General features: G+C 42.0%; 1 protein-coding gene across 1 annotated transcript in view; it reads right to left on the bottom strand.

Moving 5' to 3' along the window:
- The window catches only part of LOC144608669 (beta-galactosidase-1-like protein 2), a 52792-nt gene that overhangs the window by 18129 nt on the left and 14009 nt on the right, over nucleotides 1–20654 (bottom strand). Inside the window, exons 2-11 of the mRNA XM_078426656.1 lie at nucleotides 19513–19710; nucleotides 18620–18688; nucleotides 14470–14565; nucleotides 11044–11152; nucleotides 8838–8930; nucleotides 7244–7325; nucleotides 6555–6616; nucleotides 5362–5443; nucleotides 1795–1932; nucleotides 1103–1183 (exon numbers count right to left, since the gene is read on the bottom strand). Coding sequence (XP_078282782.1) covers nucleotides 1103–1183; nucleotides 1795–1932; nucleotides 5362–5443; nucleotides 6555–6616; nucleotides 7244–7325; nucleotides 8838–8930; nucleotides 11044–11152; nucleotides 14470–14565; nucleotides 18620–18688; nucleotides 19513–19710 — 1010 coding nt within the window. The remainder of the gene's footprint in view (nucleotides 1–1102; nucleotides 1184–1794; nucleotides 1933–5361; nucleotides 5444–6554; nucleotides 6617–7243; nucleotides 7326–8837; nucleotides 8931–11043; nucleotides 11153–14469; nucleotides 14566–18619; nucleotides 18689–19512; nucleotides 19711–20654) is intronic.

The following is a 20654-nucleotide window of genomic DNA, read 5'->3' on the forward strand; positions in this document are numbered from 1 at the left end:
TTTGGAAATAATTTGAAGTGAAAGTGTGAAGAAACTGTGTGCAAAGAACATGGACCGGTTAAAAAAAGCTAGTAGGCACCAAAGTGGCAAACTAAGTGTATCGTGGGATAACAAGTGACAGAACATATTTTAAACAATGAGAAATTAGCAAATGCTGGTGCACAAAAACATTCAAGCAAGCTGGGTCATGATGTGTAGAAAGTAAACATGTATTAACAACCAGCAATTACGAAAGCAAACTACCTACAAAGTAAATTCGTAAAAGGATGGAACATTTTCCATGAGGATGATGCAGGTTTCCCATTAAACCTGATCAGTGATATGAGCAAGATATGGATGAAGTTGGGGAGGGTCATCAATTTTGCCAAAGGCAGCTGCAGCACAGAATAATTGTAGAATAATTATTTCTCAAATCCATATTTACCCCCCAAAACAACCCTTCTCATACATGTCCCACTGGAAGTCAAACAGCATTCACAAATATGTTAATTTATGGGCATGTAACAATATATAATAGACAATAGGTGCAGGAGTAGGCCATTCGACCCTTCGAGCCAGCGCCGCCATTCACCGTGATCGTGGCTGATCATCAATAATCAGTACCCCGTTCCTGCCTTCTCCCCATATCCCTTGACTCCGCTATCATTAAGAGCTCTATCTAACTCTCTCTTGAAAGCATCCAGGGAATTGGCCTCCACTGCCTTCTGAGGCAGAGAGTTCCACAACTTCACAACTCTCCGAGTGAACTCCCTATAGGTTTGAGCAGAATTTAGGAGCAGTCCCCAAAATTTAGGAGCAGTCCCCAATCTCCTTGCAATTCACATTTTAAGGAACAAATTGCGCTCTTAAGTTAATGAACACGGGCAAAATAACAAATGTTTTCAGGAATTGCCAGGCTTTCAGGAAGGTTCTTGGTAAAACGTTTTCACCTCAAACTATTTGTTCATTTTGAGTTCTTCTCACCCAACATTGAATGGAGATGTTAGTGTAGGAGGGGTCTGAGGGATAACTCTAGTCTTTCACTTCACTGGCCTGGACAAACAAGTGTGAACTTAGTTTTCCCTCCCAAAAATGCACAAAATTCAGACAGTTGAGTATTTACCCAAGTAATGGCTGTAGAGATTCCGAATTTGCATGTATTTCTCCGTGTAATCTCCTGCTTCCGACAAGGGTGCATCATAATCTAATATAGAACAAAATTAATTTAAATGAGTAATTGTCAATGACAAGTTAGATATTATAAACCACTGATATTTACCAGTCAATGGTTCTATATTAATAACAATTAAAGTTCTATGGCGCAGCGTAGCGCACAAGTAAAAGTTGCTCTACATGTCTGAACACAATAGTTTAGTTTAGTTTAGTTTAGAGGTAAAGTGCAGAAATAGGCCCTTCAGCCCACCGAGTTCGCACCGACAAACGATCCCCGCACATTAATACTACCCTACACACTAGGGACAATTTACACCTTTATCAAGCCAATATACCTACAAACCTGTTCGTCTGGAGTGTGGGAGGAAAACGAAGATCTCAGAGAAAACCCACACCATTACGGGGAGAATGTGAAAACTCCAGACAGACAGCTCCCACAGTCGGGATCGAACCCGGGTCTCTGGCACTGCGAGCACTGTAAGGCAGCAACTCTACCACTACACCACCGTCTTTACCACTTTATCTAATGAAGTTATGACTGAATTAATATCTGGAATTTAAAAATTCAATGGCCATTTTGATCTGCAAAATGAACAATTACCACTCCATTGCGAAACCTGGCAGCATCTCCAGTATACTCACCATAGCTGGTAACATCAGCAATATAGGTGCCAAAGTCTTGTGCCCCATTCATAAAGCCAAAGTTAGTCCCTCCGTGGAACATGTAGAGATTGATGGAAATTCCTTTGCTTAAAAGAGCCGAAAGAGTATTCAACAATCCTGCAGTAGGATAAAAATGTCTAAAATCTCAGCAATCACTATAGAACAAAAACAAACCTTAAGGCTCAAGTATAATATGCTCCAAATGACTTGCATATGAAGATTAACAGAAAAACTTACACACAGCTACTGAATTATAGTGTACATTTGAAAAGAGAAAGTTTCTGGAGGATAAATGGTTGTTTGTTGACAAGGGTTATCCACAGCAACCTTCCAACGTTGAGTGGTCCAGTTATAATAATGCCTGACTTTGCCCATTTTATCTATACCATCATGCTTGATGCTTCTCTTAACTTTCTTCATTAATACCCCCAAAGCTATAAGTGAACATAGCAACTTCCAAGATTCAATGGAGATCTGTGCACACAAATCAGTCTTTCCTCAGTATTGAAACCATGCAATTGTTGCTTTCATCAGTCTTCCATTTATTCCACTATCTATATGCTTCATACACATAAATGTTATTGTCACTAAATTCTGGACAGAAATATTTAAAATAATTTCGAATGTTGTTAATAGGAAGCTGATCCCTGACTCAAATTTAATAATACTGGGAATATTAGAAACAGATCAATTATTAACAACGAATCAAAGAATTTTTATTGATTATAATTTAATAATTGGGAAAAAATTAATACTGAAATTCTGGAAAGGTCCTACATCCCCCACAATTAAAATGTGGATTACAGGAATGTCGGAGACACTTCATCTGGAAAGATTGAGACTTGTACTAGTGGACAGGTTGAATCTTTTCAGAGGAATATGGTCTCCATTTATTGTATATTTAAAGGGTCAAAATGGCTTGGTTCGAGGACTTGACCGTGGCCTGAATAATGGAATGGAGGAAGAATTATGAATAATAAATTATGGATATATCTCCAATGATAGATAACTTTTTTAATACTCCATTCATTTCTCCAATTTGGATCTCTTATTTTTATTTTATTTTTCTCTATCTTTTCCTCTCTTAAAAAAAAAGTATAGAAATATGTAGGACACAATTGTTAATATTAATAATATCACGAATGTATGTAATAAGTAAATTTTATTAATATGTATTTATGTTTAATAAAAATATTTATCAAAAAAACAAAAACAAAAAAAACAAAAAAATGTTATTGTCACCCTGTCTCTACTTCTTGCATGTTAATATATGCCCAGAACATCCAGCTGCCTTTTGACTTGAAGAACACTTATGTGCCTTGAAAGTATAGCCTTTTAAAACTCACATCATAACAAAATTGTGAAAGCAAATCCACTTGTTTGCAACCTAGTTTAAAGTTAACATTTGTAAAAAAAAAATGTCAGGGAAGAATAAAGATTGGGAAATTAGTCGATTCATCAAGGTATTGTTGGACAAATGTATTTCATGACCTGACCCAGTGAGTGATTGAAGATTCTATAGAGGTTTTGAAAGAGAAGTGGATGAATTATTGACAAAGTATAATTTCAGAGTTGCGGATAAAAGATTAGACGCAGAACTCTCTCAGATAGCCAGTTCAGACACGATGAGCTAAATACCCTTTTTCAGTTCTAATGAAATTCCATAATTCTATTCCATAAAGTTCAACTTGAACTGTGTAGCTGCCAATGTACTCTTGGGCTCTGCTCCTGGTTTGGCCCAAGCACATTCCTGCATAATCCATACTTCAGTTACCTCCAGAGAAACTGTATAATTGTTAGATACATCATGCTTTAAATACAATTAATCATGATCTTGTGGCGGTGCCCGGGGGCTAGGCCACTCCCTTGGTCATTCCCCTCGGCACTGAGTGGACAGGGGGGATTAGGCCACTCCTTGGGTCATCTTACTGTACTATAGTCTCTCCCACCCTCTTTGCCCTGGATATTTTTTACCACACAAGCAATGTAATATTGTCATATTATTGATAATAGGGCTTTGCAGAACACAAACGGGAACACCAACTCACAAAACTCCAATAGTAGCCGCATAATCGTGGAGTTCGTAGAGCCATTCATACAGCACCAGAGACCTGGGTTCAATGCCGACCTTGGATGCTGTCTTATGGGGTTTGCATTTTCTTCCCGTGATCACATGGGATAGACAATAGACAATAGGTGCAGGAGTAGGCCATTCGGCCCTTCGAGCCAGCACCACCATTCAATGTGATCATGGCTGATCATTCTCAATCAGTACCCCGTTCCTGCCATCTCCCCATGCCCCCTGACTCTGCTATCCTTAAGAGCTCTATCTAGCTCCCTCTTGAAAGCATTCAGAGAACTGGCCTCCACTGCACTCTGAGGCAGAGAATTCCACAGATTCACAACTCTCTGACTGCAAAAGTTTTTCCTCATCTCTGTTCTAAATGGCCTACCCCTTATTCTTAAACTGTGGCTCCTGGTTCTGGACTTCCCCCAACATTGGGAACATGTTTCCTGTCTCTAACGTGTCCACCCCCTTAATAATCATCTGGGTTCTCAGGTTCCCACACAAATTAGCCACTGTAAATTGCCCCAAGTGTACATGTGAGTGACAGAATCAGGGAAGGACAGGATGTGGGGAGAAGAGATGATGAGAATGTGGAGAGAATTACAAATGGGATTAATAAAATATTAGTGTGAATCGGTGGTTAATGGGTCATGTGGACTTGGGCCAAAGGCCCTGTTTCTGTGCTACTTTGGCTCTGACTTTTTACATTACATTAAAGACTGGATGTAAAGTGATTTGAAATGTCTCGTCTTTGTGAAAGATGCTGCATAAAATACAATTATTTCCAGCTTGTCATTTGTGACCACATTATCAGAAAATCTAAAAATGCTTCCTACAATCATATAGAACCAATGACTATTGTGTTGATACTAAGCTTTTCTCATCTGGAATAGCCCTAGGCTATTAGATTTGCTCGGGTGACTGAGCATTCCATTGGGATACAATAAATCGTCATTCTTGTGCAGATTGGGGCAAAAATCTTGTTATAAATTTGGTTTGTGCCGAGTTAATAAAAGATTGTAAAAGAAAGGAAAAAAAATCACCAGTGAGCCAAGAGCACTTCCACGATTGGTCTTAAAATCTGCCCGTTAACTTTCTGTTCAGGGCAGAGATATGCATGGACCTTATTCTTTTGACAAATAGATTGTAGAAAATTCAAACGAATCGAACAATAAACAATCAGCAACTCCAACCTTTTATTGAAGAATAGGACTCAAGTAGTCTGCCAGACCCTTCAAGACAGCCACGCTATTCAATGGCTGATAAGCTCGAGGCATCAACTATTTTTCTTTGTCAGCACCACGAGGCTCTCAATTTAGAGACGAGTCAAATATTTATTTACATCCTCTTTAAATATCTCCAGTGATCTATCCTCCACAATCCCTCAGGAAGAGAATTCCAGAGAGAGGAGGCAAGAACAAATCACAGCCAGTGAAAGTAAATTAAGTGCATGAAAAGATAGACTCAATATCACGTACCTTCCCGATAGACATGATGACTGCTACCCCAGTGGTCAAACCAGCCACTCCAGTATTCCATTACCATCTTAGGTTTGTTAGGCTAAAAATTGAGGAAAAAACAAGATTGCAGAGGAATATTGTCAATTTGCAATTTGTGTAAAATCAGCAAACTATAATACAGAGTGGTTCCCTAAAGAATAAGCATTAATGCTGAAGGTCAACTGGTCAGACCACCTTCTATTACCATGATAATTATTCACATCAAATCTCCTTCCCTTCATCCTTGAAGGCACCAATTTCCTGCTAAGGTACTTTTCCACTATTCCGAATCTTTGCGGCAATTGTGGAAGATTCCAGGTTCTTCTTTTCTAACTTGTCGGCTATTCAACTTCCGAAGTCAAGCCAAACTCCGTTCATCATGGACACACAGATAAACAAATAACTCAATTTTTTAACTAATTGAGTTTTCTCTAAAATTCATCTTAGCCCAAGGTACTGATGCTAATTGCAACACCTCTCCTCTTTCATAACTGAGAACAAACAGACTTCAGTCAGGATTATCCAAACCCAGAGGAATAATGTAAAACCTATGCTCCTGCTGTCTCCTTGTTCATTGGGAAGAATGGAGTCTGAAGTTCTAAATCCCTCGCTGAGAGAAAGGCACTTCAGACAACCCAACATATTGCAAACAAAGCATTGTGTCCCCCTTTTCAACCCCCTAAGTCCCTATTTATTTATCCATCAGGTGACATTGTTTACAGCATATCCCTACGGCAACCTTGGCCTCACCTTCTCAGTGATAGTCCCTTTATCCAGTTCACCCCACTCCACCCCCCATGCAGTTGGAAACTAATTTATTCGAGTCTGAAGGGGCCCAACTAAAAAAAAACGGCAGCTATCCATGCCCTCTAGATATGCTAAATTTACTGCCGAGTTACACCAGCACTTTGCAGTCGATTGTGCATCACTCTATTTTCTGTCCTTCCCAGTTTTGACAAAGAATCTTTACTGTAAAACATCAACTTTATTTCACCACCCACAGATGCTGCCTGACCTGCTGAGTATTTCTAACCTTTTGTTTGCATTTCAAATTTCCACTTGCTGATATTTTTTTTGATCTTCATAAATCATACCAATGTCTATAACTAACCATGAGATCACTGCTCTGCAAACTATGATGTTACATATCCAAAGATAATAAAATTGCTTACTTCTAGATCTTTCATTAACATTAGTCCAGAATCCAGCTTCTGAAAGTTGAAAGTCGGTAAAACTGGAAACATATCAAAATGCAATAGAAAAGCAGTCACACAAAGAGGAAGTCAAGTTTTCAAATAACTTTGCAGGGAAACAATACTGAATGCTATAAATTTATTCTAAGCATATGAAGGCAAAAGGAGATAAGCCTACCATTTGGCCAAGAATGTGGGTCGGCACAGTGGCGCAGCATTGAGTTGCTGCCTTACAGCGGGTTCGATCCTGACTACAGGTGTACGGAGTTTGTACGTTCTCTCCGAGCCCACATGAAATTTCCCCAGTTACTCTAGTTTCCATCCACATTCCAAAGATGTACAGGTTTGTAGGTTAATTTTCTTTGTTAAGAATTGTAAATTGTCCCTAGTGTGTAGTGTGCTCGTGTAATGGGGATCGCCGGTCGGCGTAGATTCGGTGGGCCGAAGGGCCTGTTTCCGCGCGGTATCTCTAAACTATATTAACCTAAACTACAAGTAACATTTTTTTCTAGCTTTCCATTGAGTGTGTCTAAGAAAAATTAACCAATTACATTTTATTTATAACAGTGGAGGTATGATTTATTTTTCAGCTTGTAAATCCTGCATAATAATTTTTTATTTTTTTTAATGAAATCATTCATTACGCTAATCCCCAAGTCAGTACTTACCTCCTGCAATGGATCCTTTAGTTAATCCGTCTTTGTTGTCGGAAGTCATTAATAACTCCACTATTCCTCTGCTTAACAAGGCCTTTCAGGATGAAAACAGAAACAATTTTTAGTCTGTATCTTGGTACTGAAATGAATGGCCCTCAGTTTATGTGCAAAATAAAATAATCACTTGTTTCAATTCTAATTGGTCCGGATATTGTTGAAAGCACACAACTCCATACTGTATGACTCTATTACTAACATTTTGTCCTTGAGAAATATGTGGAATATGCTTTCTCATATTATATGTTGCATTAGCACAAGGTAGATGAAGAATGGTCAGGTGAAGTAACCTAAAACAATTTCAGAAAAGATACAACAACACTTCTTATTGCTCAGGAATAACATTAACAACAATATATCCAGGACAGAAATATTTAAATATCATTTTGAATTAAGCATCATTATCACTCACTGACTCTGCCATTATTCCATCAGAACATTTCATTCCTGTGAACATTTGGAACTAGCAGGGTTGCACATCGAGGTGCTTTAATTTTGGTCAGACATCCTTGAGAAATCACCAGTATTAGTAAAGCTTACCAACTGACCAGGTTGGAATATCAGCACCCAAGAAAAATGTGCTTCCCTTTCCCCTCTCACCAACACACTCCTGAACCACAGCTCTCCTCCAGAAACAGAGAATTCACAAGTCTACTCGTTTAACCATGAACTTGTTTAGGTCCATAGTAAATTTAAATCAACAGTAACTGCATGCAATAGTAATACAATAATGCATTGCAAATCTGTGACACCACTTTGCTCACAATTTCAAGAGAAGCCTTCATCCAACTGGGAAACATTACATTTAATTAATCAATTCTTTATGCAGAAAATATTGTTAAGTTCCGATAAAATAAAAAATGCATTATTTCCAAGTATCCATGAACAGGTAACCAGAGTTTGATAATGTACAGAGACAAGATCAAGATTTGTGCAACGTTTCAAATGTGGCAAAATCCACAATGCCAACTAGAAGTTTGCAGCTACAATAACATTTGGCACCTGACCTCTATTTTCCCCCCGTAATTACAGTACATTGGGCAGCACAGTGGCACAATGGTAGAGTTGCTGCCTTACAGCACCAGAGACCCGGGTTTGATTCTGACTATGGGTGTTGTCTGTACAGAGTTTATAGGCACTTTCCCAGTGACCGTGTGGGTTTTCTCAGAGATCTTCAGTTTCCTCCCACACTCCAAAGATGTAGAGGTCTGTAAGTTAATTGGCTTGGTATAAGTGTAAATTGTGTAGTGTGTGGGGATCGCTGGTCAGTGCGGACTCAGTGAGCTGAAGGGCCTGTTTCCACGCTGTATCTCTGAACTAAACTAAAAAAGAAAACAGGTAAAAGGAGATTACTAAATATCACTTCGCATCTTTCCCAGAAAGATTTGCTAAAGGAGAGATTTGCTATCAGAAGCTTAGTGCCAGGACACTTTACCTGTCTAATCATCAAAACAGTGGATTGTAATAGAGCGAGGGAAAAAAGGAACAACACTTAAAAATGACACCTGGTTATTTTCATTCCAAAACATTGAAAACAAGACATCATTACCTCTTTTACGTAAGCCATGTAGTTGTCATCTTTGGCATAGCCACCATATTCGTTTTCTACTTGCACAGCAATAATTGGACCTCCTTTTTTGTACTACAAACGAAGAGCTCAAGGTTAAAACATGATCTACTGTTTAAATTTCACATTTAATATCACCACTTTATTTCTTTTTTTTTCTCCCAATTTTCTCTGTTCCTGGAGGACTTGACATCTCACTGGGGACACATTCATTCAACTGACTGTCCTTCAACTGCATCGGCAAAATCTATTGCTTTGTTGTCACCATCATAGTCAAGTGTGATTTAGTCTTCAACTAGGTAAACAGCAACTTAAGTGGCCTCATCCTCTTTAAACCTTTCACGGAATGAAGTTTGACATTTGTTGCCCATCAAAGTTGCACTGAGAAAGTGTGGAGCACCACCATTAGTCATTGGATACAATCGAGTGGTTCACTGAGCTACACCTTAAAAAGGTACCTGGAGTCATTTGGAGGTAGGAACAGACAAGGAGTTTAAGTTATGATCTCGTCCTGAGAGAACATTTTTAAAATCAACTCTGCATCTATTGTATTCCTCAAAGTATTCTACATCAATACAATTAAATAAGTGGGGCATTAACTGAAGATGGTGATACTGGGATGGTAGCTATAAACAGTTTGTTCACATGTGGTGACGTAGGTGATGGATGAGGGCAGGGTGTTGGATGTTGATTTATATGGATTTTAGTAAGGCATTTGATAAAGTCCCCAATGGTAGGCTGATCTAGAAACATTTGGGTGCATGAGATTAACAGTGACCATGGGGCATGGATTAAAAACTGGTTTATTGACAGAAGACAGAGGGTTGTGGTGGATATTAAGGCTGGAGGTCTGTAGCTAGTGTGGGATCTGTGCTGGGACCTCTGCTGTTTGTGATATATATATATATATATACATAAATGACTTGGACGTGAACGTAGACGGGTTGGTTAGTAAGTTTGCGTATGACACCAAGATTGTTGGATCTGCAGGGAATGGAGAGATATGGAGTGTGCGCAGGTTGATGAGAGATGGTCTAGGCATCATGTTCGACACAGACATTGTGGGCTGAAGGGCCTGTTCCTGTGCTGTACTGTTCTAGGTGGGTTCCAAGATAGTCTTGCTGTGTGGGGAGGATAAGGGAGTGAGAGTACAAGGCGAGGAAACTTTCAAATGCACATACTGCTAGCAAGTGCCGCTGTACATACAAAAATAATTGGCAAAGGCAGTTAATTTTCTCCTTGATAGCCTGTTCCATGATATATCCAGAAGCCCATTCTGGCTTATTTCTAATCTTTCTGTGAATGCTTCCAAGAGCACATTGGAATGATCCATGCTTGACCCAGCCCATGCCTCAAGACTGCTCCATACAACAGCACTAAACATTTACAGTCTTTTGGGACACTCTGCAGTCAACACATAAGGCAAAGTGGTCCGCGCGTACTAATTCTTCCTCAGCTGGTGCCAACCCCTGGTAGACCGATCACTTTAAAAAAAAACTGTTTTTGAATGCCTCTGATTCTTAAATGAATGGGGGCATTCTACAGAAGGTAGTAAGTCAGTGGGACTGAGCTCTACTGCAGACTCAGTGTTTCTGACGCAATGTGTGGAGCACAACCATACAGGCATGGCACCTAGTGTCGGCTGTTCTATCCAGAACCACCCACTAGCACCAATATTCATAATACCAACTATACTAGGAAACCCGAAGTCAAAGCAATCCATCCAAACTCGTCTCAGTTTGTAATATGGATTCATAAAGGAGCGGTGGATTCCTGGGGAAAGGAGCTCATAATCTATTTAAATACCACAATATTTCACATAAAAGACAAACTCTTGCAATTTATAAGCGAATTAAAAATATTGTCGCCGGACTTCTGCCACAGCATAATTAACATTAAAAGGTAACGTTCAGTATAGGCCCAAGGGGCAGGAAATCAGTTCAGTGATGTTAATCACCTGCATTAAATGTTCTTTTATGATGTCGTTTGACCTACAAGTTTGACATTGCAACTTTCTGGATCATATCAAATCGTTTGCCAGAGGGTTAACTCGCCAAGTTGAAACTTATTTAATAAAGATCAAGTAATGATAAAAGAAACATTCCAACTAATGCAATATAAACCATGCTTATTAGAGACACCAAACATCCATAGTGTAAGCAGGATCTAGTGAATTGGCCGAGCTCACCTGAAATTGAAGAACTTTAGGAATTAGCACATTAAAAAAGGCATCGACTGCATCAGTAAACCCAGCGTACGTCGTGCGCAGTTTCATATTTCTGTCTCTCAGTAGCCAACTACAAAGGGAAAGGATCAGGTAATAAGTACAGGAAAATGGAATAACACCACCTATCTTATCGAAACGTGTAAGATTATTAAGGGGTTGGACACGTTAGAGGCAGGAAACATGTTCCCAATGTTGGAGGAGTCCAGAACAAGGGGCCACAGTTTAAGAATAAGGGGTAGGCCATTTAGAACTGAGATGAAGAAAAACTTTTTCAGTCAGAGAGTTGTGAATCTGTGGAATTCTCTGCCTCAGAAGGCAGTGGAGGCCAATTCTCTGAATGCATTCAAGAGAGAGCTAGATAGAGTTCTTAAGGATAGCGGAGTCAGGGGGTATGGGGAGAAGGCAGGAACGGGGTACTGATTGAGAATGATCAGCCATGATCACATTGAATGGCGGTGCTGGCTCGAAGGGCCGAATGGCCTCCTCCTGCACCTATTGTCTAATGACCGTAATTTCTGATAACCCATGCTCTTTATTCCTGTAATCTATAGTTTCTGCTCTATCAATTCATAGAATTAAACCAAATATAGTTAAACCAATCAAAATAGGGAGAGCAGTGCATCACACTCTTCTATAAGATTCCAACATTGGGAAAATGCTAATATTTTAAAGAAAGGTCCGCAATCATTTTTTTTGCAAAAAAAAACAAACAGATTTTAACACATTTATTTGTATTTTACAAAGTGCCATGTTCATGTCAACATGTGTAGGAAGGAACTGCAGATGCTGGTTTACACTGAAGATAGACAAAAAATGCTGGATTAACTCAGCAGGAATGACTTGCAAATCTACATACTAATATGGTGAAACACAAAGGTGCTGGAGTAACTCAGCACATCAGGTATCACGATGGAGGTCATGGATGACTGAACCAATGAGTTACTCCAGCACTTGGTGTCAATTTTTGTAAACCAGCATCTGCAGTTCTTTGCATATAAACATAGCACAAAAAGTAAGGAAATTTGTGTTTGGTAAATTATTTCTTTGTTGTAACAATGCTTCTTGGCAATGAATCTTATACCGTTGGAAAGCCTGTTTATTTCCCTTTTAAATGGTGCCACATTTGTAAGGAACATGCATTTGTGGGATGAGCAGCAGAGCTGAGTATATGGGTTGCGCCCATGAAAAATTTGCCAAATCTTCTCTGCCAATGCCAAACAGCTTATTCTGCTGTTGCTATTGACTCTTGTTTTGAGCTTCTGGTACCCCCAGGTGCTGACAATCAGGTGCCTGATTGGCACCTGATTGGCAGCATCTGTGAGCATGGGCCCTGCTACAGTGGTCAGTAGGTGTCTGCTCCAAGAATCGGCATGCCACGTTTGACTGATCTGGATAGGGCCCGTGCGATAGGGCAACTTCAAGCTGGTGTTCCGCAAAACCAAGTTGCGGCATTATTTGGAGTGAGCCCTAGTACCATCTCCAAAGTGAAGGCCAAGTTCCATATAACGGGGGATGTCAGAGACAGGCCGCGAAGTGGGCGTCCCAAGAAGACGACACCCGAAGAAGACTGTTTCCTCACCCTGTCAGCACTTAGGAACCGTAGGCTGTCTTCTACAGATTTGCAGTCAAGGTTTGCAGGACGATATGGCCGACGGCTCTCTGCGCAGACAATTCGGAACAGACTGCACGCAGCCGATCTCCGGTCTCATAGGGCTGCCAGGAGGCCTGCCATGACTGCCCTTCACCGTCAGGCACGTTTGCGCTGGTGTCGGTAACACGTGCACTGGAACCTGAACATGTGGAGGAACGTTATGTTCAGCGATGAGTCCAGATTCTGCCTACGGCAGTTGGATCATAGGGTCAAAGTGTGGAGAAGACGCGGAGAACGCTATGCTGATTGCTGCACCGATAGAGTAACATCTTTTGGTGGAGGCAGTGTGATGATGTGGGGCGGCATCTCCCTCACTGGAAAAACGAGGCTTGTCATCATTGGAGGCAATCTCAATGCAGAGAGATATCGAGATGAGATTCTGCAGCCAGTGGCAATCCCATATCTCCACAGTCTGGGACCGAACTCTATCCTCCAAGATGACAATGCTCGCCCCCACAGAGCAGGGTTTCTCAGAGACAACCTCCAGAATTTGGGAGTGGAGAGGATGGAATGGCCTGCCAGCAGTCCTGACGTCAACCCCATTGAACACTTGTGGGATCAGCTTGGGCGTGCTGTTCGTGCCAGAGTGACCAACACAACCACGTTGGCTGACTTGCGACAAATGCTGGTTGAAGAATGGGATGCCACCCCACAACAGTGTGTGACCAGGCTGGTGACCAGCATGAGGAGGAGGTGCCAGGCTGTTGTGGCTGTGTATGGTTCTTCCACACGCTACTGAGGCTCCTGTTTATTAAATGAATAAATTGTTAAATTGCCAATATGTCTTGTTTCTTCAGACTTCAATCATCCAATCCGCCAAACAACACCGAACAAGAGTCAATGGCAGAATAAGCTGTTTGGCATTGGCAGAGAAGATTTGGCAGATATTTCATGGGCGCAACCCACATACTCAGCTCTGCTGCTCATCCCACAAATGCATGTTCCTTACAAATGTGGCACCATTTAAAAGGGAAATAAACAGGCTTTCCAACGGTATAAGATTTATTGCCAAGAAGCATTGTTACAACAAAGAAATAATCTACCAAACACAAATTTCCTTACTTTTTTTACAATTTTTTTGTATGTAGAGCAATACTCTAAGCATTGAGACTCAGGACTACATATGAAAATTACAGTACTAGATAGGAGCCCATAATAAATCATTTAATCATTGATCATAAATCAATTCTGAGATGCAGAATTTCCAGTTCATCATTTGTAGAACAAAATTTAACCTTTTATACTTTGTCTGCTTTTAAGCATTCCTTACATAAATGAATCTAGAGAAAACAACTACCAAGTACAATTGATATCCATAAAAAGGAATGTTTGGAAATTCCATTCTAAAATATTACTACATTAGTGATACATTTTAATTAAATTGAATTAAGGTTTCTATTCTAGCTTTACAAGGTCATCGGAGACCAATACTTAGATTCTTATTCGAGGACATACTGCAGCCTAATTTTAGATTCGACTATTTACACCAACATTGATGGCAAGGCAACAGATCTATTATTAGCAAAGGCAACATTGCTCCCATGGGCATTGCTCAGAAAGATTTACCCTCAATTTGCACTAGTAAATTAAATCTGAAAGAGGGTTCCAACCCGAAATGTCACCTACTCCATGTTATTCAGAGATGTTGCCTGACCTGCTGAGCTACTCAGGCACTTTGAGGGTTTTTTTTAAAGAAAATTATTTTGCTTTGTCCCGTAGAAGATTCTCAAATTTACCTGGGTAAACCACCAAGGTCCCACTCCGAGCAGATATATGGTCCTGGGCGCAGTATGACCCATAAATTCAAGTCATTGGCTAGCTTGAGATAGGCCCTAGAAAAGAAAGTATTATACTTTGAGCAAATTAACAAAATGGTGCCTTTCCAAGTGATATCCACATCCTTGCACTCACTGATGGCTTCTGGTCATTGATTGTTGTTCTCCAATCTCAGGTAGATAAAGTCATAAGATCATAAGTAATAGGAACAGAATGAGGCCATTTGGCCCATCAAGTCTACGCCATTCAATCATGGTTGATCTATCTCTCCCTCCTAACTCCATTCTCCTGCCTTCTCCCGATTATCCCTGACACCCATACTAATCAAGAATCTCTGCCTTAGAAATATCCATTGATTTGGCCTCCACAGCCTTCGGTGGCAAAGAATTCCACAGATTCACCACCCTCTGACTAAATAAATTCCTTACCATCTCCTCCTTAAAGGAACATCCTTTAATTCTCAGATTATGGCCTCTAGTACTAGACTCTCCAACTAATGGAAACATCCTCTCCACATTCACTCTATCCAAGCCTTTCACTATTCTGTGTATTTCAATGAGGTTCCCCCCTCATTCTTCTAAACTCCAGCGAGTACAGGCCCAGTGCTGACAAGCACTCATCATAGGTTAACCTACTCATTCCTGGGATAATTCTTGTAAACCTCCTCTGGACCCTCTCCAGAGCCAGCACATCCTTCCCCAGATATGGTGCCCAAAATTGCTCACAATATTCCAAATGCAGCCTGACCAGCGCCTTATAGAGAGCCACAGCATTACATCCCTGGTTTGTCTTCTAGCTCTCTTGAAATAGTTGTAATGCTTGGAGGCATGACTGGACCATCATTGCCTGTGGCAGATTGTGTTTCCTCAGCTGCCGCATGAAGTACATCCTCTGTTGGGCCTTTTTGGCTGTGGAGTCGATGGTGGCCTCCCATTTAAGGAACATAAATGACTCCACAGATGTGACTGTGGTGTTGTTGATGGTGAGTGGAGGGATGGGAGGGCGAGCTCCCCTAAAACTAACAATAAATTCCACTGTCTTAAGAGCATTGAGCTCCAGGTTGTTGCAATGGCACCAGGACGCCAGCTGAGTCATTTCCCATCTGTAGGCAGATTCCTCCCCATCCTGGATCAGTCCAAATAGGGTTGTGTCATCTATAAACTTGAGAAGCTTGACAGAGGAGTCTGTGGAGGTGCAGTTGTTGGTGTAGAGAGAGTAAAGGAGAGGGGAGAGTATGCAGCCTTGCGGTGCTCCTATGCTGAGGGTCTGCGGGTCTGAGATGTGCTTTCCCAGCCTCACATGCTGATTCCTGTCTGTCAGGATGTTGGTGATCCACTGACAGAGGGGTTGAGGCACAGTCAGCTGGGAGAGTTTGGAGTGTAGTAACTCTGGGACAATGGTGTTGAATGCAGAGCTAAAATCCACAAACAAAATCCTTGCATACGTGCCCTGGCGGTCTAGGTGCTGGAGGATGAAGTGCAGGCCTAGGTTGACTGCGTCATCCACTGATCTATTGGCCCAGTATGCAAACTGCAGGGGGTCCAGCATGGGGTTTGTGATATTTTTCAGGTGGGCCAGCACAAGTCGTTCAAGGGTCTTCATGATTACAGAGGCCAGTGCGACAGGCCTGTAGTCATTAAGACCAGTAATCCTTGGCTTTTTGGGTACAGGAACAATAGTGGAGACTTTGAAGCAGGCAGAGACAGTGCAAGTTTGCAGGGACTAGTTGAAAATGTCTGTGTAGACTGGTGCCAGTTGTTCGACACAGAGCTTGAGGGTAGAGGGGAAAACATTGTCCAGTCCTGGAGATTTCCGGCTTTTCTGTCTCCTGAATAGTTTCTTCACCTCCTCAATTTCTGTTGTTAGTGATGGAGAAGTGGCCAGACTGATGTTGGGCAGCAAGGAGGGGGGTGGGTAGTGGACAGTTACCGAGGAGGAGAATCTGCTTGTCCCGCTGAGTTACTCCAGCATTTCGTGTCTACCTATGATTTTACACAATATTTATCTTCAGCAATATTAAGCCAAAGATTATTTCAGAACAGTAATAAGTTAAAAAAAACAATACTGGTGCTGATAATACCGGGAAGTGCTGGTAATGCTCGAGTGAAAGACAGGTGGAGAGAGAAAATATAACTTTTTCAGATCAATGATCCTTCATGAGAACCTTGCGTTTCTCTCTCCACAGATGCTGCCTGGCCTGCTCAGTATTTTCAGCACCTTGCCTATATTTTTTATGATCTCAGAACACGTCACTGACAATGATTTAAGACAATAATGGGTATATAATAATATAATAGAAATCGACATAAATATTTATGAATTCTTAATGGTAGGTTAGTTGAGCTCGACAGACCTTCACAAAAAAAAATAATTGGGCAGCAGGTCTGGTTGGGGTGACTGCCTCTGCAATTTCAGAGCGCTATGGCCAAGTATATGAAGAAAAAGTTTAAAATAAAAACAATAATTAAAATAAGCAGCTTATTCTTTATCCTTAAACCATTACTGTGTCGAGTCTTACCCTCAACAACTTCTCCTTTGACTCCTCCCACTTCCTCCAAACCAGAGGTGTAGCTATGGGCACTCGCATGGGCCCTAGCTACGCCTGCCTCTTTGTCGGGTACGTCGAACAATCCCTGTTCCAGACGTACACTGGCCCCATCCCCGAACTCTACCTCCGCTACATCGACGACTGCATTGGTGCTACCTCTTGCACCCATGCAGAACTCACTGACTTTATACACTTCACCTCCAATTTCCATCCTGCCCTTAAATATACCTGGACTATCTCTGACATCTCCCTCCCGTTTCTGGACCTCACCATCTCCATCACAGGAGAAAAATTAGTGACGGACATTTATTACAAGCCCACCGACTCGCACAGCTATCTGGACTACACTTCTTCCCACCCGGTCCCCTGCAAAAAGTCTATCCCCTACTCCCAATTCCTCCGTCTACGCCGCATCTGTGCCCGGGATGAGGTGTTTCAGACTAGGGCTTCCGAGATGTCCTCGTTTTTCAGAAAACGGGGCTTCCCCTCCTCCATTATAGATGAGGCTCTCACTAGGGTCTCTTCTACATCCCGCAGCTCCGCTCTTGCTCCCCATCCCCCCACTCGCAACAAGGACAGGATCCCCCTCGTTCTCACCTTCCACCCCACCAGCCAGCGGATCCAACATATCATCCACCAACATTTCCGTCACCTACAACAGGACCCCACCACTGGCCATATCTTCCCATCCCCTCCCCTCTCTGCATTCCGCAGAGACCGTTCCCTCCGCAACTCCCTGGTCCACTCGTCCCTTCCTACCCAAACCACCCTAACCCCGGGCACTTTCCCTTGCAACCCCACGAGATGCAACACCTGTCCCTTTACCTCCCCCCTCAACTCCATCAAAGGACCCAAACATTCTTTCCAGGTGAGACAGAGGTTCACCTGCACCTCCTCCAACCTCATCTATTGCATCCGCTGCTCTAGATGTCAACTCATCTATATCGGCGAAACCAAGCGCAGGCTCGGCGATCGCTTCGCTGAACACCTGCGATCGGTCCGCATTAACGCCACTGATCTCCCGGTGGCCCAGCACTTCAACTCCCCCTCCCATTCCCAGTCTGACCTCTCTGTCATGGGCCTCCTCCAGTGCCATAGTGAGGCCCGCCGGAAATTGGAGGAGCAGCACCTCATATTTCGCCTGGGCAGTTTGCGGCCCGGTGGTATGAACGTCGACTTCTCCAACTTCAGATAGCTCCTCTGTCCCTCCCTTCCCCTCCTCCTTCCCAGATCTCCCTCTATCTTCCTGTCTCCACCTATATCCTTCCTTTGTCCCACCCCCGACATCAGTCTGAAGAAGGGTCTCGACCCGAAACGTCACCCATTCCTTCTCTCCCGAGATGCTGCCTGACCTGCTGAGTTACTCCAGCATTTTGTGAATGAAGAAAGGGACAGCAGTGGCTCTGACATTTTCTGTGACTTTGATGTTTGCAGGTCATCACTAATCAGTCCCCCAGTGGGCGATTGATACCCAGCAACTCTGTCCATAAAGAAATGCTTTTAAGAAACATTGCAAAAAATAAAAACCACCAGGAAACACAAATTTTTTTAAATCTACTCACTGAAGATCAAGATCATCTTTAAAAGAAAACGTTCCCCTCTCTGGCTCATGAAGGTTCCATGGAACATATCTGCAATAAGAACAAGGACACTAATGCATTATACAAAATATCAAACGTTTACTAAGACTCCTCACTCTGAAGTCAAACGTCCAAGCGTGTTAAGCCACATTTGAAGCATTCCATGCAGTTCTGGTCGCCCCATTGCATGATGGGTGTGGAGGCTTTGGCGAGGTGCAGAAGAGTTTTACAAGACTGCTCGCCGGAATCAAAGGTGTAAGCCACAAGGGCAGGTTGGACAAACCTGTATTGTTTTCTCTGGAACATTGGGAGGTTAAGGAGAGACCCGATAAAAGCATTTAAAATTATGAGAGGCATAGATCGGATAGAGAGTCCCCTAGGATAGAAATATTAAAGAAAAAGAGGGCATAGCTTTAAGGTGAGAGGGACAAGTTCAAAAGAGATGTGCAGGGCAAGTTTTTTTCCTCCTCCGCAGAGCGAGTGTAGGGTGCCTGGAACACACTGGTGGTGGTGGAAGCAGATATGATAGAGGCATTTAAGAGGCATTTAGATAGGTACATACACATGCAGAGAATGGAGTGACATGAATGACGTGCAGGCAGGAGGAGCTTAGTTTAATTTGGCACCATGTTTGGTACAAACGTTGTGGGCTGAAGGGCCTGTTCCTGTATTGTACTCTTTCCTCATGTTTTATGTAAAAGCTGTTGAGGCCCTGTTCATAACCTGCCTTCGAAACATCAAGAGAATACCTGCTATAAATTCAAACAAAGACTAGAAAAACCAGCACGACAGCTTCAGGGAACAAAATCATAAAAGGAAATTTAATAAAAAAGTCTTATTGTAACATATCGTTGCACACAATGAATATCACTTACGTTGTTAAAGTATTCAAACCCAAGGCTTTCATCTTCAACATGCGGTCAGACCAATACGCCCGTGGAATGCGAAAATAGTGCATTGATCCGCCCAGAATTAAAAACTTATTTCCCTCCAATTGAAAATATTCTTTGTTGGCCTGTAATCCTAAATTTCTGCTGTGAATTCTTTTTGGGGTGAGGGATACCCAATGGAACCTAAAATCAGATGGAAGACATCTTAGTTTCAGGTACATACATAGCCAAGCAAACCATTTAGAGAGAAGGCACATGGTGTGCTTGTCCAAAAGACGAAGTGGCAGATAGATCAACAGCAGACAAGTTGGGACTGATCAAAATGCTTTCATTGTCTGCAACGCTGTGACTTAATGGTGTTCAGATATCATATGACCAAATCATTGGCCTGGTGATTGGTACGATGGAAATGACAATTGCTAGCAAACAAAAACAGATTCCTTTTTACAACACACACCTTTCCAAAAGGAATTGTTCAAAATGATTGCGTGTATACTGCTATTTGTACATAGCTCAGCATTAGCACTTCAAACTAAATGAGCATCGAGCTTTCTGTCTTTTCACTGCATAATAAACCACACACTGTATTGTTCTCAAATACAATCACTGGTACGTCTGATGAATTCAATAAGCTTCAAAAAGGCTTTGTTACATCTTTGCCGTGACCAGAAGCTCAGATAATTTTCAGACAGCCCGATGAGCTCTATTTATTTTGGAATCTATCCATTCAACTAGGCAACGGATAGTAGCAAGAAAACTAAAATCCTGGGGAGTGGGAAGGATCAGCCCAACATGTGGCCAGGGAGAGGAGCGTGGTGGTGGATTCTGTGGTACGACTTGAATGTTGACTCTTGGATCAGGGGTGGGGGAAGGTTAATTGGAATTGGAGACACCGGGTTGGCTGAAGATTAGTGGGTCTGGGACTTGAGTAGATGGGGTGGGCAAGGCGATAAACCCACACACAGGAATGCCAGACCAGCTCTCTACAGGCAGGACCAGATTACCCCAATGATAGGAATCCCAGCAATAACATTGTACCAATTCCGCTATTATTCTCCAAATACACTACTGTGCAGAGAACGCCTGGAGTTGCCCGAGGAGGCAGTTGATGCAGGTACATTGGTGCA

Source organism: Rhinoraja longicauda, chromosome 32 (assembly GCF_053455715.1).
Source record: "Rhinoraja longicauda isolate Sanriku21f chromosome 32, sRhiLon1.1, whole genome shotgun sequence".
NCBI lineage: Eukaryota > Metazoa > Chordata > Chondrichthyes > Rajiformes > Arhynchobatidae > Rhinoraja > Rhinoraja longicauda.